Genomic DNA, 26,656 nt, shown 5'->3' with positions numbered 1-26,656 from the left:
CGTCCAGCTCTGTGCTGACAGTTTAGAGCCTGGAGCCTGCTTTGGATTCTGTGTCTCCCTCTCTCTCTGCCCCTCCCCCACTCTTTCTCTCTCTCTCTCTCTCTCTCTCTCTCTCTCTCTTCCTCTCTCTCTCTCTCTCTCTCTAAAGAAAATTATAGCTGTCTTTGGTTATTATGTTTTATTTTTATTTTTTATTTATTTTTTAACGATTTTATTTTTAAGTAATCTCTACACCCAACGTGGGGCTCGAACTCACAACCCTGAGATCAAGAGTCGCACGCTCCACCGACTGAGCCGGCCAGGTGCCCCTGGTTATTACAAATGTTCTAAATTTTGATGCAGTCACATTTTACGGGATGTCCCCTGCATCTTGTTTAAGGCTTTCCGGTGTCATGATGGGGCATCCCGCCCTTGGTCCCCTCCTGACTCAGACTGACTCGGGGCTGGATGAAGCATGGTGGGGGCGGGGGGCGGGGTGGGTCTTGCTCTCTTCCTCTCAGCTGTGGGCGACGGGTGGAAATTCCCACCGTGCCACGGAGGTTTCCAGCGAAAGCAAAACTCCTCCGGCGCAGAGGAATTCAGTTCGCAGCTCTCTGCGGGCTCTGTGTCCGGGCACCCCACATGGTATCTGCAGCATATACGTTGTGATGAACGTTACTCGAAATCTAACGAGTTAGCAGTGTTTTGTGAACTCGTGGAGCCCTTGGCCGGGTGATGGGATGGTCTCTGAGAGTCTCTGGAAGCGGACTCATCTTTCAGGGGGTGACCTGGGTGTAATTGTGCACACGGCAGGATGAAGCCTTCCCGAGTGGACGTACACATACACACGCGTGCCCACGCGCACACTCAGCCTTCACGGGGTCCTTGGGTGTAGGTAGGCTTGAACCACCGGACTTTCACACCTGGACAGCTTCACTCGCAGACGTGACGGACGCGCTCCTGAAAGCGCGCTCCTGTTCGGCCCACACGAGACACGGGTTGCGTGAAGGAATCAGGATTTGAGTCCGAACACGTTAGCACGGCAGGCTGAAACGAGTAAACGTACTCGTGAGGGTTCATCTCGGGGCAGATGGCTGAGCTACAGTTGAGATTTCCCGATCCTTGAAAATCGGTCAGACGTGACCGTCCGGAAAGCTCGGGGTCTGTGGTCCTGTCTGCTGTCACCGGCTCCAAATGAGAAATGCGCGTGCATCACGAAACATGAGAAGGTCAGCGCACAACCAGAGAACTACTATGATCTAAGTACTTCGCAAGTACGATTAGACACGTTATGAAAACTTTTGGGTCAGGAAGGCAGTATGTCGGCCACTTGGATAGTGTGAGCACCGACTGTGGGTCACACGGTTCTGGGCTGGCTTCTGGGGTCATTCAGTGCCTGTGGGACGTCCACAGGCTACTACTCGGAACCTTGTTTCCTCGTCTGCTGAACGGGGAGAATAATGCTTCCTCCTCCCAGGACCCGGCGTGACGATTAAATCAGTTACTGTTACACACGAAGCACCTGGCATAAGCACTCAGTACAAGTTTAGGGTTATTGTTAGCGGTAGTGTTGTCAAACTTCTCCGATTGACCAGGTTCGGTCCTCCCAAGTGATACCAGCCAGGGTTAGATATTAGTCACCATCGAAACCAGATGCCCTGAAGGGAAAAGGTAAGACCAGCGTATCGCTAGGACCAGCTATGAAGGGCACACGGGAGATTTCAAGAGGCTTCGCTATGTAATTCGGAAAACCACCCTAACACGGAAAGAAAGCCCCTTTCAAGACGGGGACGCACAGTCAGCACTGGTACTTCCCAAGCAACCGCAAGAGTCAGAAGGGGCGAGACGAGCCGTTTTTGTTTGCTTGGTTACGGTTGTTTATGATCTTCCTGCTCTGAAGGATGGTCTTTTTGCGCCACACGGAAGGACACACGGAGACTTGTGCCCGCGTGGCTGGCTGCCCGGCTGGCAGAGGCGTTTCCGAGGCGTGAAGCACAAGCAGCGAGGGGACAGACCCTCCATGAGTCTCTCGCATCCTCTGCTTCGTTAGATTTGGGGGCCAAGTTCTCCTGATATTTCTCTCCAATTTTGACTTGAGATTGAAAGTCATTGAATGAAAAGAAAGACGGAATTCTAGCCCCCCTCCCCCACACCTTGGGCCCTTCGGGAACGCACTCTAACGGGGGCGTCCCTCTCCACCCCTCTCCCTCACACCCTACGTCCGGGGCACAAGCCAGTCCTGTCGGTCGGTCATGCACCCAGCCCATCCGGGACGCGTCCTTCGTCTGACGCCGGCCGTAACCTCTTACCGGTTTCCATCCTTGCCCTGCTACAGTCTGTTCCCCACACAGCAGCCCGAGTGATCTCTGAACGACGTGAATTCTCTCGTGTCCTGGCCTAATCGGAACCCTCCCAAACGCGCCTTCGCCCGGGAGCCAAAATAAAATAAACGTTCTGACTGCTGTAGTCAGAGTCCTACCTGGTCTGGCCCTAAGTCCCCAACCAACCCCATTTCCTGTGAGTCTTTCCTTTGCTTCATAGCGCCAGCCTCCCTGGATAAGCCAATCACACTCCGCCCTCAGGGCCTTTGCACTTGCTGTGGCCGCTGCCTGGAATCACCAGGGGTCTGCATTGGCCCCGCTGCCCTTCCCAGGGGTCCGTGCCACGGTTGCCCTCCTCGGGGAGTCTTCCCTAGCCGTCCCGTCTGTGACGGCACCACCACCGCTCTATCCTGTACCCGGCTTGACTCCGTCGTAACTGCTTATCCGTTCCTTGTCTTTCTCTGTGACCAGAACTCAAGCTTCGTGAGGCCAGGGGTCCTGCGTGTTTAGTTCACCAGTTTGTTTTCAGCGCTTCAAACAGCACCTGGCATGTGGCCGAAGCTCAGTAAACGTTTGTCGGATGAGTACACGTAGTGAATAATCGCCAGGGAAACGCGGGGATAACGTTGGTGTCTTCCTAGATGTCAAACATTCTGAGGATCTGGGGTTCTTTGCATTATTGATGCAGAACGTTATTTTACGGCATAGGCTTTTCTGAAGCTACGGTACCTGAATCTAATGAACTATTCCTGGAAAGAACCAGATCTGTGTGCTCCTTCTTTATTCCCACATTACGGACAAGATATCGAATCCCTGTTTCTCGAGTTTCATATAATGGTTTTAAGATGCAAATAGTGTCACTGGAAACAAGTTTTTGAAAGAGGAAACCTCTCTCCTGCCACTGTAACCATCTGCGTGCGCGTGTCCTGTGCAAGGACGATTGAGGAACGTGAGTTTTCTCCTTTGAGATCACCTGCCTAATGTATTGCACACCAACACTTGTAACGTCTACAGAATATCTCCCAATTTTATGCGTCACAATTACTTTACCAGTTCCGAACTGTTAGACATTTGGGTTGTCTTCCTTCTTGGAAACAATGCTTCAAGACTGGCCCCGGGTGGGTTTTCCGCCCCATCGCTGAGCAGGCCGCCTCTTGATCGGTGTCTTAATGATGGATGGCCCATCGCACTGCTCCCAGAATGCGTACTGCCTCCCGAAAGCGCTCTATCAATGGAGGGACGACCCAACAACCCCACCAGCCAGGGGGCAGGACCAGTAAAAATAATTTGGGGGATTTCACAAGACTCAAAATAACAAGGTCAACTTAACAGGTCTAAAAATCAGTAAGACCATATTACAATGTGAATTCTTTAACTGCCGGTAATGTTGAATTTTCCCCCACACCCTTGTGCGTGATTCGTGTTTCTGCTTTCAATAGCCCTTGTCTTCTCAACTCTTAGGGGCTCGATGATGAGTCTCTTACCCTTGAATGAGCCCTTTCATGATAAATGTAAATATTTTCCTGGTCAGTTCTTTTCTGTTTTTTTTTTTTTTTTAATTATTATTCTGTTAAAATACACGTAACGTAAAAGGTACGGGCTTAACCATTTCTTTTTTTTAATTTTTTTTATTTTTGAGACAGAGAGACAGAGCATGAATGGGGGAGGGGCAGAGAGAGAGGGAGACACAGAATCCGAAGCAGGCTCCAGGCTCTAAGCCATTAGCCCAGAGCCCGACGCGGGGCTCGAACTCACGGACTGCGAGATCGTGACCTGAGCTGAAGTCGGACGCTTAACCGACTGAGCCACCCAGGCGCCCCTGGGCTTAACCATTTCTAAGCGTGCACATCAACAGTATTAAATAGTCGCACTGTTGTGGGACGTCACCAGGATCCACCCCCAGGACTCTGCACCCCCCGACCCCGGATCGTGGTATCCACCACCCTACTTTCTGTCTTTATGGGTTTGACTATTGTGACCACTTTGCGTAGATGGGGTTAAACAGTATTTGTCTTCTCGTGACTTGCTTAGCTCACTGAGCCTCGTGTCCTGAAGGTTCATCCACGTTGTGGCAGGTGTCAGAACGTCCTTCCTTTTTAAGGCTGAGTAGTATTCTGGTGTATGTATAGACCACGTTTCGGTGACCCATTCCTCAGCTGAGGGGTGCTGGTGTTGCTTCCATGTTTTAGCTACTGTGAATTCTCTCCTTCTTTTAATTTAGCTTTTTATGGCTAAAAAACCTCTAATCTTTTTTTTTTTTTTAACGCTTATTTGTTGATAGAGAGACAGAGCACGAGTAGAGGAGGGGCAGAGAGAGAGGAAGACACAGAATCTGAGGCAGGTTCCAGGCTCTGAGCTGTCAGCATAGAGCCCGACGTGGGGCTCGAACCCACGAACCGTGAGATCATGACCTGAGCCCAAGTCAGACATTCGACCGACAGAGCCACCCAAGCGCCCCAACCTCTAATCTTCTAGCTGGATTTGTCAGTTACTCCTTTTTTTCACGCTCTTTAGTTGAGAAGTTGAGTGTATGTCAGATGGTATGCTACGTGCCAAACAGTGACCGCTGTCCGAGCAAAAGCGGTCGTTGGAGAGTGCCTCGTTGCTGAGGGTTACGAAGATCCTGGGAAGGGAGGCGGTGAGGGCGCGTGGGAAACGTGTGCGTGTGCAAAGGCGGAGGGGGAGGAAGGGGAGAGAAGGAGCAGCCTGTTCCCTCCGTTAGGCCGTGACAGCGTGTGCTGGGCATGACTTTGCAACTCTGTACTTGACACTATGGGGACAGAAGCCGGCTTTCTTGGGCAATCCTTCGGATGGAAAATCCCCTTGACCGCCGTCTGTGCGCTGGCCGTGCTCGGGAAGAGGCCCCGGGCACCGGATAACAAGTCTCTTCCAGCCCCAAAGTGGAGTCACCTGGGCTCCGAGCTGCTAGCAGGCGGTTGTCACCCCAGAACCTGGAACCTGCCGGAGGCAGAGCGAATGTTCACTAGACGAACATTTAAAAAAATCATTCCGACAATTTTCTAATCCTCTGGGTGATTGTTTGGACACTTGCAGAACGAAAGAACAGCGTTGGCGTTCCCGTACGGGCCCAGGCGCTAGGAAGTCAGGTAACTTTAGGTAGCTTACTTTTTTCGCATTTGTCAGGATAACAGAGGGCATTAGGCTGGGCGATCTCAGAGGTGTTTTGCCGTAAGGATGCCCTGTAATGATAGGTCATAAATTACAGTGGGCACTTCACAATCTATTGTTTTAAAACCACGATCAAAAAGAGAATGAATCCTGGTTTTCTTGGGCAATCCTTCGGATGGAAAATCCCCTTGACCGCCGTCTGTGCGCTGGCCCTGCTCGGGAAGCCACCTTGTCACAGGCTCAGAGGCACCGACTGACTCTGGCTTTATTGTGGGTCCTCCTGACTCTGCACAGTACCGCTTACAAACATACATGCACATCGCAACACCAGACAGTTGAAAAAGAGGGGAAAAAATGAGACCTTCCTCCAGAGCTGTGCGTCCAGTATGGTAGCCACGAGGCACCTATGGCCGTGAACACTCACAACGTGGCTGGTCTCGGTGCAGATGGGTTGTGAGTACAAAACGCATGTCAAATTGCAAAGTTTTGGTACAAAAGATATAAAATATCTCAAGAATTTTCATACTGATTACATACTGAAATCATAGTATTTTAGATAAATTAAATCTATTTTTAAAATTAATTTTACGTATTTTCTCTTACTTTAAAAGATGTGGGGGGGGAGGGGTGGGGCATCTGGGGGGCTCAGTCAGTTGAGCGTCCGACTTGGGCTCAAGTCATGATCTCACTGTTCATGGGTCCGAGCCCCACGTCGACAGCTCAGAGCCTGGATCCTGCCTCTGATCCCGTGTCTCCCTCTCTCTCTGCCCCTCCCATGCTCATGCTCTGTGTCTCTCTCTTAAAAATAAATAAACATTTGAAATGAATCAACATTTTAACTAAAAAAGTAAAAAGTGTGGCTAGGGGCACCTGGGTGGCTCAGTCCGTTGAGTGCCCCACTCTTGATTTTGGCTCAGGTCACCATCTCACTATCTGTGGGTTCGAGCCCCACATCAGACTCTGTGCCGACAGTGCGGAACCTGCTTGTGATTCTCTCTTTCCCTCTCTCTGCCCTTCCCCTGCTCGCGCTCTCTCTCTCTCTCTCTCTCTCTCTCTCTCTCTCTCTCTCTTAAAATAAAGAAATAAACTTAAACAGAAAATAAAAAATTAAAAAATGTGGCCGGTGGAACCTTAAACTTCCTTCTGTGGCTCTCACCGTACCTCTGTTGGTCAGCGCTGCCCCGGAGAGGCCCGGAGCAGGGCTGCGGGGCGGTGATGCAGTGGACGGAGCGACGCCAGTGCGGGCGCAGAGGTGACCAAGGAGCTGCCTGTTAAGTGGGGGTCCTTTGCTCTCCATCCCAGTAAACTGTCGCCCCTGGTTTTTAAAATGTGAAATTTATTTTCCAACAGGAAAACGGCTTTGTAAGGAAGTTCGAACCCAAGTCTGGCTGGCTGACCTTTCTGGAAGTTACAGGAAAGATCTGTAAGGTGTTGTCTCTCCTGAAGAACTACTACTGAGCGGCCAGAAGCACAGAGCACTCTGGATTGTGAAACCTGCCTGGCTGTCTTGACTCTTGCACTAAGTGTTGCCGGCACTTACTCCACTGGACAGACGACTTTGGTGATGTAACTCGATCTTGCAGAGTTACGGGGATTTTGTTCTCATTTTGATAAATAAACCGTATTTGTCTCAGTACGTAATTTGTGTCCTGCCTGGGAGTCGAGTAGAAGGGCAAAGCTGGAGGCAGGGGACGGGGATTGAAGGAAGCGGGTGGGGGCCAGGAAGGGGGCGCCTCCTCTGCCCTGGGGCAGATTTTCTTAAGGGGTGCCCGTTACCCAGAAGTCATTTGCCAACTCGCTCCGCCGACTGAGTGGGGGTGAGGTCTACATCCTGCCTCCCAGTGGCCCCCGTGACCCTGGATACTTAGGGGATTCCGCAGATGCCCTCCCCACAGACTCTGCTCCCTGGCCCGCCACTCAGAGTTGACAGACGCGGCGGGAGGTACCCAGGATGCTCCGCGGCAGACTGAACGCAGACAGTTAGGTCTGACTCATGCTGAGTCATTGTCAAATTTTTCCTCTTAACAAATGTCATAAATCACACAACTGTGTCTTTTCTTAGACCCTGAATTCCAATTCTGAGGTCAGTAAATTTGACTGCAGTTCAGGAGCGCCAGGCTCTGTTCTAGAACCTCCCAGTCTTCCAGTCTTCCTCAGTGTCCTCTGGCCCTCGGGGCTCGAGTTTCCGAGGAAGTAGCTGAGCTGACGGATCTGATCAAGAAACCAGGGCCTCCCTCCCAGGCTCTGCGCATTTCCACAGGGGATTTCACTTAATTCACACTTTGCTTCCTCTGTGATTCTTTTTTTTTTTTTTTAAGGCTGATTTGAAGAAACCCCTTTAGAAATCACCCTTCAAAAATTTTTTTATGTTTATTTATTTTTGAGAGAAAGAGACAGAGTGTGAGCAGGGGAGGGGCAGAGAGAGAGGGAGACACAGAATCCCAACAGGCTGCAGGCACAGAGCCCGACGCGGGGCTCGAACCCACGAACTGCGAGATCATGACCTGAGCCGAAGTTGGACGCTCAGCCGACCGAGCCACCCAGGCGCCCCAGAAATCACTCTTAAAGTAGGGGTCTACTCTGCACACCTGCACACAGATTTCACACGCATGCACGCTCTCACCGCCCCAGTCTTACTGCTTCCCATGGCTGATGCAAGGTACGGAGAACAAGACACCTGTAGACTTGGCCTTTCTATCAGCTCGTCCCATCCTGGCAAGTGCTCTCCCTGATCTCCGCCCCCTTGTCCCCTGTCCCTCACCCACCTCTCCTCCGGTGACCATCCGTTGGTTTTCTGTAGTTAATAGTCTCCTGTGGTTCTTTTTTTTTAAAATTTTTTTAGGGGCGCCTGGGTGGCGCAGTGGGTTGAGCGTCCGACTTCAGCCAGGGCACGATCTCGCGAGATCTCGCGTGATCTCGCGTGAGTTCGAGCCCCGCGTCGGGCTCTGGGCTGATGGCTCGGAGCCTGGAGCCTGTTTCCGATTCTGTGTCTCCCTCTCTCTCTGCCCCTCCCCCGTTCATGCTCTGTCTCTCTCTGTCCCAAAAATAAATAAACGTTGGAAAAAAAAATTAAAAAAAAAAATTTTTTTTATGTTTAATTTTTTTGTTTTTTTATATTTAAATTGTTTATTTTAATTTTTTAATGTTTATTTTAATTTTTTATGTTTAATTTTTCATGTTTCACTTACTTTTTTTATGTTTGTTTTAATTTTTTAATTCTTTTATGTTTATTTGTTTTTGAGAGAGAGAGAGAGAGACAGAGACAGAAACAGAGCACCAGCGGGGGAGGGGCAGAGAGGGTGGGAGACACAGAATCAGAAGCGGGCTCCAGGCTCCGAGCTGTCAGCACAGAGCCTGACGTGGGGCTCGAACCCACGAACCGTGAGATCATGACCTGAGCTGAACTCAGATGCTCAACCGACTGAGCCCCCCAGGCGCCCCGAGTCCCCTGTGATTCTTAACGCTGGGGATACGACACTGGGGCAGGTCAGCAGGGAAACGTTTCTTGCAGAAGTGACTTTGGCGTATTCAGCCAAGCCGATCTGAGAGCCAAGTACCTGGCCCTTGCGTCTGCTCTGAATGGGAACATTTCTACCCCGTTTCATCTCGGTGCCTCCCCGCCCCCTGCTCAGTGTGTGAGGTCCTACTGTGTGTTGGCATGAACCAGAGCTAAGTGTAGGGAGGAAGCATCACAAGTGGACATAACAGAAGTGTATGTCCGGGTCCTGCCAGCTGGAATACATTTGCACAAGAGACCACAGACCCTGACCTTTATACCACAGCGATCTCGTTAACAGAGCAACACCGGGGAATCAGTGACCTTTCGGGCTTGGTTTGTGACCTGGTCTTTCAAAGTGCAGCTCTGTGTGTTTTATTACTAAGATAACAGGGGGAGGGCTTACCCTTAGCGAACACCGCACACAGAGACGGAGGTGGAACAGGTCGTAGACCGAAAAGTAAGCTAAAGCCATAAAAATCCCGGAAGAGACATCGGAGAAAATCATCACAGCCTCAGAGGGGGTAAAGATTTCTTAGCTACAACAACAAAAGCCTGCGCCAGAAAAGAAAAAAGGACCTAAAAATTATACTCTAGAGACACGATTTAGAATTCTATCTCAAAGCCGTCAAAGAAGAAAAAAACAAAACCCAATCTTCAAAACAGCAAGCCACAGAGTGGGAGGTAACACGTGTCACACTGGTAACTGACAAAGGACTCGTGTCCAGAACGTGCGAAACACAATTCAGGAACAACACAACCATCGACTGAATTTAAAAATGGGCAGAAGACGGCAGGCGGGCAGTTCACGTGGAGAAGGTGCGAGACACCACTGGCCACCAGGGAAGGGCGAGGTGAAACCACGGGAGACCTCGGCGCACCCTCCAGAACCGCTCGCACGAAGGCCACCACCGGTACCGGGCTTTGGGAACGCCCTCACGCGCTGCTGGCGGTTCTTGAACCGCATGGCAGGTTCTTGTAAAGCGAAACGCGCACTGACCCGGGGCGCGGCAGCTGGGCTCCTGGGTCTCCGCTCAAAAGCCCCCGAACATGTCCCCACGATTCACGGCAGCTGTATTCACGAGGGCAGAGAGACCCGGACACAACCCACGTGTTCCACAAATTGCAGCACGCCCGCGCAAGGGACGAGCCTCAGCAACGATCAGGTGTGGGCTGGCGCCACGGGATGAACCACCCTCAACACGTGTTGAGCGAGAGAAGCCGGCCACGAAAGTGTACCTGGGGTCCAGTGTCGTCCACGCGAGACCGGAAAAGACTAACGTGATGCGTCCGGTGGCAGAAAGCAGGTGAGAGGTGGCCTGTGGCCGGGGTGGGGCGGCGGGAGCCGGCCGGGAAAGCTCTGTCTGGGGTGATGAGGATGTCCCGCCTCTTGGCTGTGGTGGGAGAAGCGTGTCCAGGATTCACAGAGGCACTCCCTTAAAACAGGTGCATTTTACTGCAGATGATAACGTAGCTGATTTTTAAAAAGCTCCGGTTTTTGCAAAAGAAAAAAAGAAAAAAAACTGAAAAAGGTGAACACTCATTGTGAACAGTGCAAACACAGGAGAATAAAAGGAGAGACACAAGCATGACCCCAGATACCAGTTTAAGTCCCAATAAAATCACGAAGCACTATTATTTTTGCCTCGGTCACTTAGAAAGATCTGTCGGTGTGCATGACAGCCCGTGGACAACACCAGGCCTGCGAGCGTGGGGCCCTCCCTTCATCTGCCTTACCCCCCTCCCCCCCCCCCCCCCCGTGGTGGCCCGTGGCTCCCGTGGCTCCGCTGGCCTGTTTCCAGCACCCGCTGCCACAGACTCTGCTTAGGACACTCCTCTGCCTCGTCCCGCCCAGGCTAACCCGGCCTGCAGACTTCGCTGGGAGGTGGCCGCTTTAGGGACGCCCTCCCCACCGGGCTCCCCCTACAGCCTCTGAAAACACCACTGTCTCCATTAGAGCCTCACATCTGTGCGAGTTTCAGTTCGGTGTTTCCCACCGGACAGCCAGCTCCGGGAGGGCAGGAACCGCGCCTTCGTGTCTCAGAGTCCGGCTCACAGCCCGCTGAAGGCTCAGGGACTACTGTTCACAAAACGCACGGATGGACGCGCATCGGTTCCCGAACGGGCCGCCCACGAGGCCGGGCACCGTGTTCCCCGCGGCCCCGGGGCCACGGCCGCCTCTTGTTTGCTCCCGGCGCACGAGGGACTTCAGAGAAGCGATGGCCTTTAATTGTCAGGCGGTCCCCGAACTAGATACTATCTATCCCCACTTAGAAACAGGCTGGGAAGCGGGAAGAAACTTGCACCTTGCAGGGGGTCACGGGGGCGAAGGGTCCCTTGGGGTCACGGGGGGAGGGGCTGGTCCCCGGGTGCACGGGGTCATGGGGGTGGGTGGCCGGGTCCCGGGTCCCTCGGTGCATGGGGTCACGGGGTGGGGGCTGGGCAGGTCCCTGGGTGCACGGGGTCATGGGGGGCTGGGCGGGTCCCTTACCGCCCTGGGGCGTCGTCGTTCTGCACCACTTCCCCCTGACCCCACGGCCCCACCCAGATGCCTGCTTCCTTCCCCATCCCGCTCACAGGCTCACAAGCTCACAAGCTCACAGGCTGGAACTGTGTGCAAATGCCAGCGGGGTGGGGCTGGCTTCCCCACCGACGGTGACGTCAGTCTTCAACAGCCAGTCGGGTGTCCTGATCTCCCTGGTCTGCGCCCCTCACCCGTCTATGCGCGGCCTCCCTGGAGACCTGCCCCAGCTCGAACTGGTCATGGCTGGTTCGGATCCGGAAACTTTTTGCAGATCTCCGTGACTCCGTGGGACCTGACAATAAACCCTTTCTGGACGGCTGGTAGCCACGTGTGGCTATTTACCTACTTACTTACTTAATTTTTTACAGTTCGCATCCAAGTTACTTAGCATACAGCGCAGTAATGAATTCAGGACTAGAACCCAGCGCTCATCCCAACGGGTGCCCTCCTCAATGCCCCTCACCCATTCAGCCCATCCCGTCTCAAAATAAATAAACATTAAAAAATTTTTAAAAAAGGGACGCCTGGTCGATTAAGCGTCTGACTTCAGCTCCGGTCATGATCTCATGGTTCTTGGGTTTGAGCCCCGTGTCGGGCTCTGTGCTGACAACTCAGCCCGGAGCCTGCTTCGGATTCTGTGTCTCCCTCTCTCTGCCCCATCCCCCTCGTCAAAAATAAATAAACATTTATTTGTTTAAAAATTTTTTTAAACTTTATTTATATTTTTGAGACAGAGAGAGACAGAGCACGAACGGGGGAGGGTCAGAGAGAGGGAGACACAGAATCTGAAACAGGCTCCAGGCTCTGAGCTGTCAGCACAAAGCCCGACGCGGGGCTCGAACTCACGGACTGCGAGATCACAACCTGAGCTGAAGTCTGACGCTCAACCGACTGAGCCACCCAGGCGCCCCTAAATAAACGTTTAACAAAACAATGTAAGATAACTTGAGTGGATAAGCCATGAGGACGAAAGGTACAGCACGCAGAGTATAGTCAGTGGCATCGTAACAGTGTTGCACGGTGACAGATGGTAGGTAGCCCTGTAACGGATGGAGAAGTTGAATCAGTCTGTTGTGCACCTGAAACTAACGTGACACTGTGTGTTAACTGTACTTCAATAAAAAGAAAAAGAGAAAAATGTAAGATGCTATATGGTTCCCTCCACTCGAAACTCTCCAGTGCTTTCCACCTCGCTCCGAGGAGAAGCCGAAATCCTTAGAACATTCTTACGATGGCACCCATGGCCTTCCACAGCCCGCCTACCCCGCGAACCGCCTGAGTTCATCCCTGCTGTGCCAGGTACCCTCTTGCCCGTGGTGGAGTCTGACACGCCCTTCTCAGTCTACTGATTTCTGCCTTGGATGCCATGTGGCTCCCGAGGGTGGGACTTGGGGACACACAGATGCCGAGGGCTCTATCATGGGGCTCCCCCACAAGCCCACAGAGAGCTCTGGAGATTCGGAGAGCCAACCAACACCGTCCCTCGTGTTGCGTGTACATATACGTTCACAGAGTCCTTGATGGGGATGCTGCGTATGGCTGCTGAACTGTCGTATTCACAGAGATGTGGCGTAAACGAGGAAGACGGTCAAAGCTTTACTTAGGTAGACGAGGCTCTCTTATGGTCAACGGGTGCTACCCAGCGTACGGAGCCCGCCAGAGTAGCCACGGACACGCAGGAGAACAATGCCTCCGGAGTTCAGCAGGGGCACTTGAACAACAGCATACCCCTGCCCCCCAGAGCCCTGGGGCTGCCTCCGCCAGGGAGCCCTCGGAGATCTGCCTGCCTGCTGACTGTGTCCTTTTGTCTTCAGCCTCGTCGATGTTCAACCAGCTGCTGAAACCGCGAACCTGGTTTCTGGGCGCCATCCTTGAACCTTCCTTGCCCTCCACTCCTGTTCTCCAACCAAAGAGTAACCAAGTCCTGGCCACTCTACCGCTTAAATATCTCTCGAGCCGTGCTTGCCTGTCCTTCTAGCCCCTTCCCTCCTACACTAATGCAAGCCACCCTCACCTCCACGCAGACCGCTGCTCCAGTGGATGTGACCCTAATCCATCGCGGGCCCCCTCTGGTGGATTCAGTGCAGCTACATACTCATCTGAAACGTGAATGCAGCGTCACCCCTCTGCTTAAAATCGCCCGGTGGCTTCTCATGGCTCCTAGGAACTCAGATTCTACCACCAAACCCGGGGTCATTCTTTCTCTTCACTTGAGTGTGGGCTGGACTCACGCTCAAGAACAGAGCGTAGGAAGGAGAAACAAAGGTACCAGGGAGGAGCCTGGCCAGGTGATCGCCGGTGACGTCACCAGTGACCAGCCGTGTTGATAGCACGAACCTTTGGTATCTTGATAAAAAGGGCACGAAATCTCCGTGGCATTCTTCCCCAAGCCCACGGCCCCGGGAAAACGTCAATCGCCACTTGAGGGACAGTGTACAGAGTCCCTGACCAGTGACTCCCCAAAACTGACTAGGTCATCAAAAAACGAGGGAAGTGTGAGGGGTGGGGCAGACGAGATGAGCTGTGAAGACACGGTCGCTAAACACAGGGTCCCGGACGGGACCCTGGCACAGAGCACGGGCATCAGTGGAAAAACGGACCCAGATGAAGCGTGGAGTTTGGTTAGCAGCAACATGCCCATGCTGGCTTCTCAGTCTCGACAAAGGTCCCGCGGGGTGTCCGGAGTTACCTCTGGGAGGGCGCGGGAGAGTTTACGGGAGCTCTCTCTTTTGCCACTGTAACCTTTGTGTCAACTTAACCTTTCAAGAGGTTCGCTGAAACACACAGAGGCAAGTCAAAAGAACCCCGTGTCGTCTAGCCTTATGTCACCCCTCTCTCCTCCCGGCTCTTTGCTGGGGAGCATTTCCGGCCATCTTTCAGTTCCTCTAAACGTCACGGGGTTTTTCCCTTTCGGGCCTGTGCACACACGGTTGTCTCTTCCTAGAAGACCCTCTCACCTTCCCCACCTCCGTTCTCACTCGCCCTCTCGCCTGGTTAGTGCTTACTCAGCCTTGGTACTTGGTCACTTCCTTGTGACGGGGGCGGGGTGCCGGGGGAGGATGTGGGGATCTCACCAGCCACCTCCTGACCTGTCTAGTCGGAGGGGATGATTGATCTGTGCAGGCTGACCACGTTAGAGTGTGCGGGATCGTTTGCGTCCTTGCAAGTTGACATTTGCTTTATACACCAATCCGTGGTCGCGTTTCCTGAACGTCTGTATGAATACAAATCACTTGGGGATCACGTTAAAATACAAATACAGATTCTGGGGACGGCCTGAGACCCTGCCCGCCTGACAAGGTCCCAGGTGGTGCCGATGCGGTCGGCTCAAAGCCGCAAGTTTTGGTAGGCGGATGGCACCCGGGGTGCTGACGAGAATTAAGCGTTAGGTCTGTAAATGCAGCAATGAGACCACGCGCTTCAGAAAATCCATGCCTGTCTCACCTTAGAGGATGGAAACTCTGTTCGTTTCTGCCATTCTTTCCTCCACCTGCCCCTGCCCACCCACCTGCTCAGTTTCCACACGACTCCTTGAACTGAAGGTACGTAACCACTTTGGCATCACAGAGGTGAGTCAATGGGTTTTCCCTGCTGATGTGACTTTTCTTTTTTAATTTCCAGAATGGCTACCTACTACCTAGGGCGGAGGGAGCCGCCCTTTTCTGGATATTCCCTAGTTTGTAAAATTATTCTTTTTTTAAGTCTCTTTTTAATGTTTATTTTTGAGAGAGAGAGACAGAGAGTGTGCGGGGGAGGGGCAGAGAGAGAGGGAGACACAGAATCCGAAGCGGGTTCCAGGCTCTGAGCTGTCAGCACAGAGCCCGACGCGGGGCTCGAACTCATGAGCCGCGAGATCATGACCTGAGTCGAAGTCGGACGCCCAACCAACTGAGCCCCCAGGCGCCCCTGTGAAATTATTGAACTACGGTTTGGTACTCTAGCTATGGTTTGAAGAACACGAGGGGTCTTTTCTCCTGACCTGGATGTCCGTAAGCAGCGGGGATTTTACCAGAACCAACCAAATGCCTTCCCACTGAGTTGGCTCCTGACCCAGCCTCTGCTAACACACGCCCACCCAGCGCCCGCTCCGTGCTGGGTCTGGGGCTGGACCCTGAGGATGCAGGCAAGTGTCCACGCGGCCCCAGGCTGACAGAACACCGCTGGGACAGACACCGCTGGGACAGACACCGCTGGGACAGACACTGCTGGGACAGGAGGGGGTAGCACTGGTTTCTACCACGTACATGAGCTGGGGCAGGACACGTATGATCTCCAAACCTGTTTCCTGTTCTGTAGCAACATCACAGTAATACCCCCATCACACTCTGTAGGTCGAGCCCTCGCACGGTAGGTTCCAGAGGCGGCGCGGGAGGCGCTGGCCGTGGTTAGTGGTATTATTCCAGCTACGACGGCAGTTCTGCCATCTCCCAGACCAAGCAGTCCTGGATTAACCCTGAGAATCTACCCGCATGGCCGTGCCACAGGGACCACTGAATAACCCGGCAGGGAGACAGGGAGGGACGGTTTACGCCAACCGTCCAAGAGCACACAACCCAGAAAACCCTTCTCAGACACTCGTTTTCCGAAGTCCTCCCTGCCCCCCACCGTGGCTTCCAGGGATTTTCCTCCCTCTCTCTCCCCTCAAATGCAGGGAGGGGAACTAACTGTGTGAGCTCCCCAACCCTGTCTTTCCATGTGACTTACTGACCGCCCCCCCCTTCCCTCTGGGAAGCGACATAAAGTCCTCTGGCCATCTGACACAGACAGGTGAGGTAGGAGCCATCTTTTTATTATTTTGGCTTTGACTCTATCACCCAAGTGGCTTCTCAAAGTATTTCTTCTTAAAAACACTAAAGTCATACGGTGCTTTCCTAGGACGAGTTGTGAGTTCTGGTGAATAAAAAGGACCACTGTGCACTCAGCTGCCCCCGGGGGGCTCCAGAAGCATGAACCGCTGAGCCAGGGAGGCTGAGCCAGGGAGTGGGAAGCTTCAGGGCTGCGCAGGTGCGGCCCAGGTAGCTGAGAGGAGCTGTGTTCCCATGACAGGTGTGCACCGAAGGAATTTTTTTTTTTTTTAATTTTTTTTAACGTTTATTTATTTTTAATTTTTTTTTCAACGTTTATTTATTTTTGGGACAGAGAGAGACAGAGCATGAACGGGGGAGGGGCAGAGAGAGAGAGGGAGACACAGAATCGGAAACAGGCTCCAGGCTCCCAGCCGTCAGCCCAGAGCCCGAGGCGGGGCTCGAACTCCCGGACCGCGAGATCATGACCCGAGCCGAAGTCGGCAGCTTAACCGACTGAGCCACCCAGGCGCCCCCACCGAAGGAATTTTCAAGAGGGACAGCGATGGGGTGAGAAGGTTTTCCTTCCGAGGAAGCCGCGTTTGGCAGTGCTGTGACCAGGCGGGAGGAGAGTTTGATCGCTGGGAGATCAGTTAGGGCCCGATGCAACAGGCGGTTAGTAATGTTTGTTGACTTACACTTGGGTCAAATAAAATTTCCACTGTTTTCACAGGATGATCTCTCCCATCGCAGGCTTGCACAAAGTTTACTTATTTAACAGGTTTGTTTTTTTTTTTTTTTCCTTTTCTTTTGAATTTTAATCTTACGGAAATTCATAAAAATAGACTTCCCATACACTCTGCGTCCAACTTCCAATAACAACATCGTCAATGTAATGGGCAATTATCCAAAGAGAGAAACGCACACCGATACCCCACCATTAACTAATGTACAAACCTTACCTGAATCCACCAGTTTTCCCATTAATGTCCGTTCTCTGGTCCCGAAGCTGACCCAGGAGAGCCAACTGTATTGAACTGTCCTGTTGTGTCTCCTCACTCTCCTCCAATCCCGTCTTTCTTGGTCTTTCATGACCTTGAGACTCGTGAAGACCACCAGTCAGGTGTGTGGTGGAACGTCTCTCAATTTGGGTGTGATGTCTTTCTCATGATTGAGGTTTTCCTGATTTTCCTGTTGGGAGGAAATACCACGTGAACAGAGTTGTGTCCTTCCAGTGTGTCCTCGGAGGGGCCACATGTTCTTGTCACATGTTAACCTGTACTGTCTTGTGGGGAGATGGTTCAAGACCACAGAGATGTTCCGGTTATGCCTCTTTGTTTTTTTGTTATGGATCAGTATTCATTTATCAATCACGAGGCACTTACGGATATTTATGTTATTCCATGGGTTATAAAGTGAGTAAGACTATTTTTTTGTTGCTCGAACTGTCCCAGCTTTGCCCACTGGGAACCCCCGTTTGGGTCCCGGCTCCCCTCCTGACCTGCTCCCTTCCATTGTGGTCACCCCCTTACTCTGTGGCACCACTAAATCTTCTAGGTCCACCTTGGTCCTGCCTCAGCTCTGGAAGCCCTATTTTTTGTTGTTGGACAATGACATTTGGAAACCAGGATCTGGATGCTAGATTTCACTGCTATGGAGGGTCATTGCTTCCAGGTCTGCTCAGGAACAGGACTAGGAAACATAAGTGTATGTATCTAACCCACATCTCTATTTCTGTGTCTATGCATTTCTGTATATACTTAAAATCGCAAATTTACATGGACACTTCCAATTCCAACCCAACACAACAAGGTTCATTCCAACCTTCCCTCCTGCCTTATTTGTTACTTATTTTTCGGGATAGGGAGAAACTGGGACTCTCATCATCTACAATGTGTTTACTTATTTTGTTCAATTCTAGAACACAGATAAAGCAGTTTCACAATTACTAATTTATAACCCTTTGAAAAACAAATGTCTTAACTAGAGTGGCCATATTTGTGTGAAGCTATTTTTGTCGTTAGTCTTACAGAAAATCAAAATGCTGTTTTCCACAGTTACTTAAGTTAGTTCTTTTCTTCTCCAGCATTCGTTGTAATTGTTAATCATGTACAATGCACTTCAGTTTCCGTGTGCCGGCTTGCACTGTTCCTGCTGTACGAACGGGCGCGTGTGTGTATGCAGACGTGGTTGGCATGGTTCGGAGGGTCAGAGCTACACAGACAGGTGTCATCAAAGGAACATCCCCTCCCCCCTCCCCCCCATCCTCACCCATTCCCTACAGGTACCCAAGCTTGGTTTCTGGTTTATGTTTATTTCATTTTTTGTCTTTCAGAAAGGAGATTACGTGTACATACTTTTTTTATATTGTTTTTTTATTTTAAGGACATGTAATTGACATTAAATTCACCCTTTTAATATATGTGCTGCCGAAGCGAGCACATAAATTCACCCTTTTAAAACGTCCAGTCTATTTGGTTTTAGCACATTCACAGTGTTTTGCAACTATGACCTCCATCTAACGTTAGAACATTGTCATCACCCCCAAAAGAAACCCTGCCCTCCTTCCCTCGCAGCCCCAGGCAGACACTCATCTATGCGCTGTCTCTGTAGATTTGACTGTTTTGGATATTTCGTGTAAATGGGATCACACAGTGTGTGGCCTTTTGTGTCTGGCCTCTCACTGAGGTCCATCCGTGTTGTCGTGTCTCATATTCCCGTTACTGTGAGGGTTCCTTTCTTCACACCCTCACCAGCACTTCCGTTCTTGGTTATAGCCCCCCTAGTGGGTGTGAAATGGTATGTCTTCTCGGTTTTGTTTGCATTTCTCTAATGACTAATGCTGCTGAAATCTTTTCATGCGCTTATCAGACATTAATCTTATGTGGAGAAATGTCTAAGTCTTTGCCCATTTTTACATTAGATTATCTTTATTGATGAGCTGTTAAGAGTTCTTCATGTATTCTGGATTCAACTCCCTTATCGTATACATGATTTGGTAGTCCTCCCAATCTATATTTTTTTCATTTTCTTGATGATGTGCTTTGACGTACTGATGTTTTCAATTTTGATGAAGTCCAATTTACTTCTCTTTTGTTGCTTGTGTGTTTGGTGTCAAAACTAAGAAACCACTGCCTAATCCACAGTGATAAAGGTTTGTGCCCCTGTTTTCTTCTAAGAGTTTTGTTTCAGCACTTACTTTTAGGCCTTTGATCTACTTTGAGTTAAACTTTGATTATGGCGTTAGGTAAAAGCCCAACTTCCTTGTTTTCCACATTCCAGCACCATGTTTCTGGGAATAGACTATTCTTTCTCTGTTGAATCATCTTGGCATTCTTTTTCAGGACAATCAATTCACCATAAATGTGGACATGTATTTCTGGGCTCTGAATTCTGTCATTTACCTATCTTTCTTTCCTTATGCCAGGACCACAATGTCTTGATTACCGTAGCTTTGTAGTAACTTTTCAAGTTGGGTAGTGTGAGTTTTCCAACTATGTTCACTTTTTTCAAGACTGTTTTGATTATTCTGGACTCCTTGCATTTTCACAAGAATTTTAGAATCAGCTTATTGATTTCTGCAAAAAAACCAAGTCTGATAGATACTGCATTGACTCTATAGATCAATTTGGGGAGCAGTGCTATCTTAACAATATTAAGCCTTCCAATCCATGAACGTGGGATGTCCTTTAACTTATACTTGTTTTCTTTCTTTCAACAATGTCACATGGTTTTCAAAACTCTGACAGTTGTTAAATTTATTCCTAAATATTTTTTTGATGCTATTGCAAATGAAATTCATTTTTTTTATATTTGTTTGTCTATATTTGTTGGTTTTTTTTGTTTTTTATATTTCAGACTATTTATGTTATTCTAAAAATCTTAGGGTTCTCTAGAGAAAGTGAATCAATAGGAGAGATATTTTTATTATGTATACTTTATATCTTGTTATATATACCTAATCTATTATACATACTTGACAATAAATGCATCATGAAATATACATATGCATCTCTTTATATTACCTCCGTTGTATATATGAATACATAGTTGACCATTCAACAATACAGGCATGAGCTGTGTGGGTCCACTTACACATGGATTCTTTTTTGATACAGTCCAGTACAATAAATGTATTTTCTCTTATGATTTTAATAATTCTTTTCTCTTACTTTATTGTAAGAATTCAGTATGTAATACATGTAACATACAAACTAGGTGTTCATAACTGTGCATCTGATCCGTAAAGCTTTCATCAATGGTAGGCTATTAGTAGTTAAGGTTTCAGACAGTCAACTGTGTGGCGATCAGTGCCCCTAATCCCCATGTTGTTTGAGGTCCAGCTGTATATGTAGCACAACAGAACCAAAAGAAGGTATCTATTTAAAAAATGTTTTTAGTTTATTTATTTATTTTGAGAGACAGAGAACACAAGCAGGGAGGGACAGAGAGATGGGGGAAAAAAAGAATCTCAAGCAGGTTCCATGCTGTCAGCACAGAGCCCAATGTGGGGCTCAAACTCATTAACTGTGAGATCGTGACCTGAGCTGAAATCAAGAATCAGACGTTCAACTGACTAAGCCACCCAGGTCCCTTGGAGATATCTACTGATAACAAGATTTATGATAAAGATTTGACTCGTGTGATTATGGAGGTCAGCAAGTCCAAAATCTCCAGAGCCACGGTCCCAATCTGAATCCAAAGGCCAGGAGCTGCTGTAGAACTGGAAGAACCAGCAATACGTCTAGTATGAAGGGTGTCAGGCTGGAAGAGGTGTGCTTGTATATTGGTCTTGTATCCTGCAACTTTGCTGGGCTCCACTTTACTCGTCCTAACGAACGAGTCAGATCCCTTAGGATGTCGGTATATGAGGTCATGGCATATGCAGAGACAGTTTTACTTCCTTCTTTCCAGTCTGGGTGCCTGTTATTTGTTTTTCTGGTTTAACTGCCCTGTAACCCAAACTTTTTTTTTTTTTTTTTTAATTAAGAGAAATTAACCCTTTGTGGTTTATGTTGCAAGGATCTTCTCTCAGTTTGTCAGTTGCCTTTTAATTTTGTGTATGGCTTTTTATGCTATGAAAAATTATAAGAAACTGTCATACAGTTATGTCTCAATCTTCTCTTTTATTGCCTTTGGATTCTGAGTCACAGCGAGGATGCCTTTCCCTAAACGGAGGTTGAAGACGAATTGTCCTTTTCTTCTACTACTGGTATAGTCCCAGTTTCCACACTGGGTCCTTAATCCATGTGGTTCTTCTTATGTATGGTGTGAGGTACGGACATGATTTTATCTTGCAAAAAAATGGCTGTTCAGCTATTCTAGCACCATTTACTAAGATCATGCTTGCCCCAGTGATTTGAGAGAACATCTTTGCCATACTCTAAACTTCCATATGGTTTCAGGTCATTTCTGTTGTGTGGTCTACTGTGGGTTTAAGCAGCAGTACCCTTCTGTTTAAGGTCCAGTTCCCCAAGGGCCTTTCATTTTCAGTGTTTTCCTAGCTATTCCATTCCATTCCATTCCATTCCATTCCATTCCATTCTATTCATTTTTTAAAAGTAGGCTTCATGCCTAGCACAGAGCCCAATGTGGGGCTTGAACTCACAACCCTGAGATCAAGACCTGAGCTGAGATCTAGAGCCGGATGCTTAACTCACTGAGTCACCCAGGGACCCCTTTCTGGCTGTTCTTGAATGCTTGTTTTTCTGGATGAACTTTAGTAAAGTTGATTAACACAAAATTTACTAAAATTTCTCTACACTTCCAATTATTTTACAGTTCAATCCCTTTATCCGTTAAATTAGCCCTGTCACCTTTTCAAGGGCCACCTGATGTCAACGTGTGAGGGCAAGAGTCTCTCTCCACACCTACTTACTCCCTTAAATTACCCTTTTCTCGCTTCCCATTGCTGGTAAACGCTCTGCGAGCAAAAAAACCCGGGTGTCTCCGTCTCCTCCGTGTTTGCTCCTGTAGGAACAGCGCTTTCACAGGAGGAGCGGGCACCAGGCGTCCCACAGTGAAAATACTGCTGGACCTTGAACGTGTCTCGAATAGGGTAACTTACTCTGGGCCCTGAGTTCTCCAGAGGTGAACACGCTGATCTGGTGTGGGAAAGTCAGCCGACGCATCAACGGCCCATCCTACCCCTCGGGAATCAACCGTCTTCCTCCGACCCACTGGAAACGAAAACGGTGTAAAATGCTTTTGCCAACAAACAAATAATTGTCCCTTTAACCAGCAGGACTGCGTATCCTGCGTACTTCTCACCGGCCCGCCTCGGCGCTCTTTTCGGGCCCCACACAGCCCCTCGTGACGCAAGGTTCACTCACCGGAATCTAGGCTGGCCCTAGGGTCTGACTGTGCCCCTCTCCCCGAGCCCACGATGGGCCAGGGCCGCGCGGGCAGCCGGGGCCACGCGGCCACTCGCTCTCGGCCAAGGAGGGCGGAGGAGCCGCCTCCCCAGAGCCGCGCTGAGCCCGGACAACAGCCGCCCTCCAGCGACCCTGCTCCGGAGCCCGCAGCGAGCCCAGACCCCCCCGCCCCCCGCCCCGGGCTGCACCGATCCGTCCCGGGGGCTGCACCGAGCCCGGACCCTCCCTTGGACTGCGTCGTGCTCGGAGCCTCACCCCGGTGCCCCGCAGACCTCGGACCCCACCCCCACCCCCATCCCCCGGGTCCCGGCCGAGCCCGGACCCTCCCCTTGGCAGCGCAGAGCCCGGGTACGGGCGGGAGGCTGGAGGCGGGCTGGGGGCGGGGCTCCGACGACCCGGAAGCGGGGACGAGCACAGGGGCGGGGCTGGTCCGAGAGATGGCGGCGGCGACGGCCGTGAGCAGCGCCAAGCGGAGCCTGCGGGCCGAGCTGAAGCAGCGTCTGCGGGCGATGAGCGCCGAGGAGCGGCTGCGTCAGTCCCGCCTCTTGGCCCAGAAGGTGCGAGACCGCGGGGACCGCCAGCACAGCGAGCCGCTCCACTCACGGAACGGCCCTGCGCCTCTGGGCTGGCGGCTCTGCACAGGCCCCGGCGCGCGCACGTCGGCACGGGCGCGCGTACGCCCCCGCAGGTGCCATAAAGACCTTCCCCCCCCACCCCCTTCCCAGGCGCACGCACGTCCCCTCCGCGGGTGCCGGGGCCATCCCCCGGGCGCGCGCACGTCCCCCTCACGTGCCGTCGGGACGATCCCGGGCGCGCGCACGCCCCCCCCCAGCCAGGAAGATCCCGGGCGCGCGCACGTTTCTCCGGGGGGCGCGCACGACCCTCCGACCGGGCCCCTAAGAGGGGGGTCCCGGGCTGAGGAGGGCCAGGGTGGAGGTAGATGGCGGCCCGCCGAGGTGAGAGCAGGGTGGAAGCAGGAAGTTCTGGCGGGCTGAGCGGTGGGCGCGGAGCAAGGGGGTCCCCGCGAGTGGCCGGGAGCCGTGGACGCGTAGCGGGAGTCCAGCCGCTTCAGGGACGCGGGCGGAGAAGCGCGTGGCCGCTTCCGACGGGCGTCCGGTGCCCTGTCCCCGCGCGCTGCCCCGGGGTCGGGGAGGCGGGGCGGGTCCGCGCGTCCAGACGGGGCCGCCCCCCGCCTCCCCGCCTGGTTCTGACGGGCGCCCGAGCTCCCTGCGAGCGGCAGGCGGTCCCTCCTGGAGGTGCCTGCAGCGAGCTGCGCCGCCGGAGTTCCTTCATCGCCCCGCCCGCTCTGTCAGCCACCTAGTCCTTACGTGCAAGGTCCCCTTGGGTTAGTGGAGCAAAGCAAGCCCCCCCCCCCATCTCCTTGCGCGTAGGTGTGCGGGGCTGGGGTGTCCTGGCGCACCGAGGTGTCCGAGCTGCTACCTACGAGAGGCGCTGGCGGGTGCCCTGTGCGCGCAGACGGGTACAGGCGCCCTCGCTCGCAGGTGCCCGATCTTGGCGGGTTGGCTTGCGCACGGGAACGCGCTCTGTGGTCCACACTTTCCAGTGTGCGGGGTTGCAGGGATGAAAACCATCTGGTAACGTTGCTCTGAAGGAGAGTCTGCAAGAGGCAACAGACTCGCGAATAAAGACTCGCAGTGCTCCCAGATGGATGGTGTCGAAACTCGGGGGAGGGGCTGTGCTGTAGGAAGATGTTTGAGATGCACTTGTTAGTCTAAGATGACTTTTGTCAGGGGAAGGGAAGATGGCACGTGCAGGAATATCTTGGCAAGAGAGGGAAGGGCACAATTGGACCCGGCCTTTGGAGCGCCACAGATCTGGATTTAATCTGGCCCCACTGTATTTTCGCCGTATGGGGCCGTGGCCAAGTCTCCTAGTCTTTCCCAGGGTCTGGTTCCTTACCCATTAAAGGGATGATGTCATCCTTGTAGGCCTGTTGTAAATGTTCAAACAGGTGTGTAAAGGATAGATTCAGTGCTTCACATGTTTGTTTGTTTTTGAAAGACCTTATTTTATTTCTTTGAGGAGAGGAAGCATCTCAAGCAGGCTCCTCGCGGGGCTTGATCCCACAACCCCAACAAGATCATGGCCTGAACTGAAATCGAGGGTCAGCCGCCCAACCGAGCCACCCAAGCGCCCCTAAAGATTTTATTTTTGAGTAATCCCTACACCCGAGGTGGGTCTGGAACTCACAGCCCCGAGCTCCACCAACTGAGCCAGCCAGGCTCCCCAACGCACGTGTTTGATAGATCCTTGAGGAAGAGCACATTGGCAGCATTTGGGAGACCGGAGTCAGTGCAGTGAGAATCAGCAGGACCTGGGAAGTGGTCGGATAAAGGGCAGCACTGGAAGAGGAGGGCAGTCGCCTGTGGTTTCAGAGACAGGGGTTTGACGTCACTAAGCACGAGGCACGTAGGAGTTGGTGCAGGACTTGGAGTGGCACGGGGAAAATAAAGTTAAGTTCATTCTGTCTGCCTGCAGATCAGAGTTCCTAAACTTCAGGTGGGAAGAGTAGCTCTGCAGACGTAGAGCCAGTGACAGAATAGGGTGACAACTGAGAACTGGCCTCAGAAGAAAGAAAAGTTGAAAAGCAGACCATGACCCTCAGTAATAAATACACTTTACCGCCTACAAATACACACATGTATGAAATGTTTCACAGCCCAGTGTTTCACAATTGTTACTATATACTGTGAACTTTAATATACTCTTTTATTTAAATCAAAATAGAGTATATTAAAGTGCTGATTGTAAGTAACCTGCTATCGATTCTGTGACCGACCAATGGATCATGGCCGAAAACATCAATGTGCTGTGATTAGAACTGTGTTTGCTATAGTGCATGTTCAAGAAAGGTATTAAATGATGCCTTTCTCTCAACGATTTTCTTTCACAAGGCATATTTATTCTTAATGACACAACACCTTTTTTATAATTTAGAAATTTATCGGAAAATCAATGTATGGTAAAGAATTTCAACCTTACGCCATAGCTTGACTTCCCAACCAAAGAAGATGAGGAAATTAGTGCCCTGTACTCACTTTGTCTTGTCCATCTGCCTCTTTCTTTCTTTCTTTCTTTCTTTCTTTCTTTCTTTCTTTCTTTCTTTCTTTCTTTCTTTCTTTCTTCTTTCTCTTCTTGTTTCTTCTCTTCTCTTCTCTTCTCTTCTCTTCTCTTCTCTTCTCTTCTCCAAGAAAAAAGAGCAAGAGAGCACAAATGGGGGAGAGGGGCAGAGGGGAGAGGGAGAAAGAATCCCAAGCAGGCTCCACACTTAGTGCAGAGTATAATGTGGGGCTCAATCCCATGTCCCTGGGATCATGACCTGAGCTGAAGTCAAGAGTTGGATGCTCAGCCAACTGAGCCACCCAGGAGCCCCGTATCTGCTAATTTCTGACTCCTGTATCATTTTTCTTAAATTGTCAAGTTTCATAATATTTGTATTCTGTTTTATAATTAGAGTGAGTCTACTGAGCGTTTTCTGTGGCTGACTGCCAAATTTGGATTTTAAGTAAATAGTATTTATGATATTTTGGTTATATATGTGATATTCACTGTAGAACCGAGTTGTATGGTTGTACGAAAAGGATATATAATTCTGTCATGAGCTATGTGTGGCTAGGTGGAGAATGTTTCAAGTGTCATTACCAAATCCTTTCTCTTGTTATGCTCTAAAATTGCTCAAAATCATGACATGCTTTAGTCTGTTCCTATTTGGAGTATACATTTCTAATTTACCTCTTTTTTTCAAGGAGTTTTTGATTGCCTTTAATTTTCCTTTTTGGCAAAACAAGAATATGCCTTTATCTTGTTAGTAGATTCTTTTTCATTTTGTCTGTTAAAAGAAATCCATTTTCTTGAAAGCACTCTATAGCCCCCTGTTCCCTCTGGTCTAGCCCATTGCATAGCCATTGTCCTGGGGTTTCTCTTACCCTACTTCTGAGTTAGAGCTGTTGCTTGAACCCACTGTTTTCTTGTTGGATTCCTTCCTTCCTTCCTTCCTTCCTTCCTTCCTTCCTTCCTTCCTTCCTTCC

The 26,656-nt window shown here is 50.8% G+C and overlaps 2 protein-coding genes and 1 long non-coding RNA gene across 6 annotated transcripts in view; 2 read left to right on the top strand and 1 right to left on the bottom strand.

Annotated features, from left to right (window-relative positions):
* The window catches only part of BCL2A1 (BCL2 related protein A1), a 56,496-nt gene extending 49,431 nt beyond the window's left edge, over positions 1-7,065 (top strand). The window contains exon 3 of one of the 2 annotated variants that reach the window (XR_005796066.1): positions 6,780-6,886. Coding sequence is in view for 1 of the 2 variants with exons in the window: in XM_040493462.1 (XP_040349396.1) it covers positions 6,780-6,887 (108 nt within the window). In the remaining variant the exon portion in view is untranslated. Of the gene's footprint in view, positions 1-6,779 lie in introns of both variants that reach the window. The other variant, XM_040493462.1, reaches the window with a different exon arrangement.
* On the bottom strand, positions 4,702-22,864 carry LOC121042276 (uncharacterized). Of its 3 annotated transcripts, XR_005796070.1 has the most exons (4): positions 22,301-22,864; positions 17,196-17,424; positions 5,427-5,500; positions 4,702-5,258 (listed from the first exon to the last, which is right to left on the bottom strand). It is a non-coding gene; the product is annotated as an uncharacterized LOC121042276 (long non-coding RNA). The 3 variants fall into 3 exon arrangements; XR_005796069.1 differs by having other exon boundaries at positions 4,702-5,500; positions 22,301-22,861; XR_005796068.1 differs by lacking the exons at positions 4,702-5,258; positions 5,427-5,500 and having other exon boundaries at positions 16,905-17,424; positions 22,301-22,861.
* Positions 22,865-22,992: 128 nt separating this feature from the next.
* MTHFS (methenyltetrahydrofolate synthetase) overlaps positions 22,993-26,656 on the top strand; it is a 7,263-nt gene continuing 3,599 nt past the window's right edge. The window contains exon 1 of the mRNA XM_040493394.1: positions 22,993-23,164. Within this exon, the coding sequence (XP_040349328.1) occupies positions 23,045-23,164 (120 nt within the window). The 5' untranslated portion in view covers positions 22,993-23,044. The remainder of the gene's footprint in view (positions 23,165-26,656) is intronic.

This window comes from Herpailurus yagouaroundi, unplaced genomic scaffold (genome assembly GCF_014898765.1).
Source record: "Herpailurus yagouaroundi ecotype Mexico unplaced genomic scaffold, PumYag 185, whole genome shotgun sequence".
Lineage (NCBI taxonomy): Eukaryota > Metazoa > Chordata > Mammalia > Carnivora > Felidae > Herpailurus > Herpailurus yagouaroundi.
The sequence above is the reverse complement of the archived record's forward strand: the minus strand, read 5'-3'. Positions and strand labels throughout refer to the sequence as shown.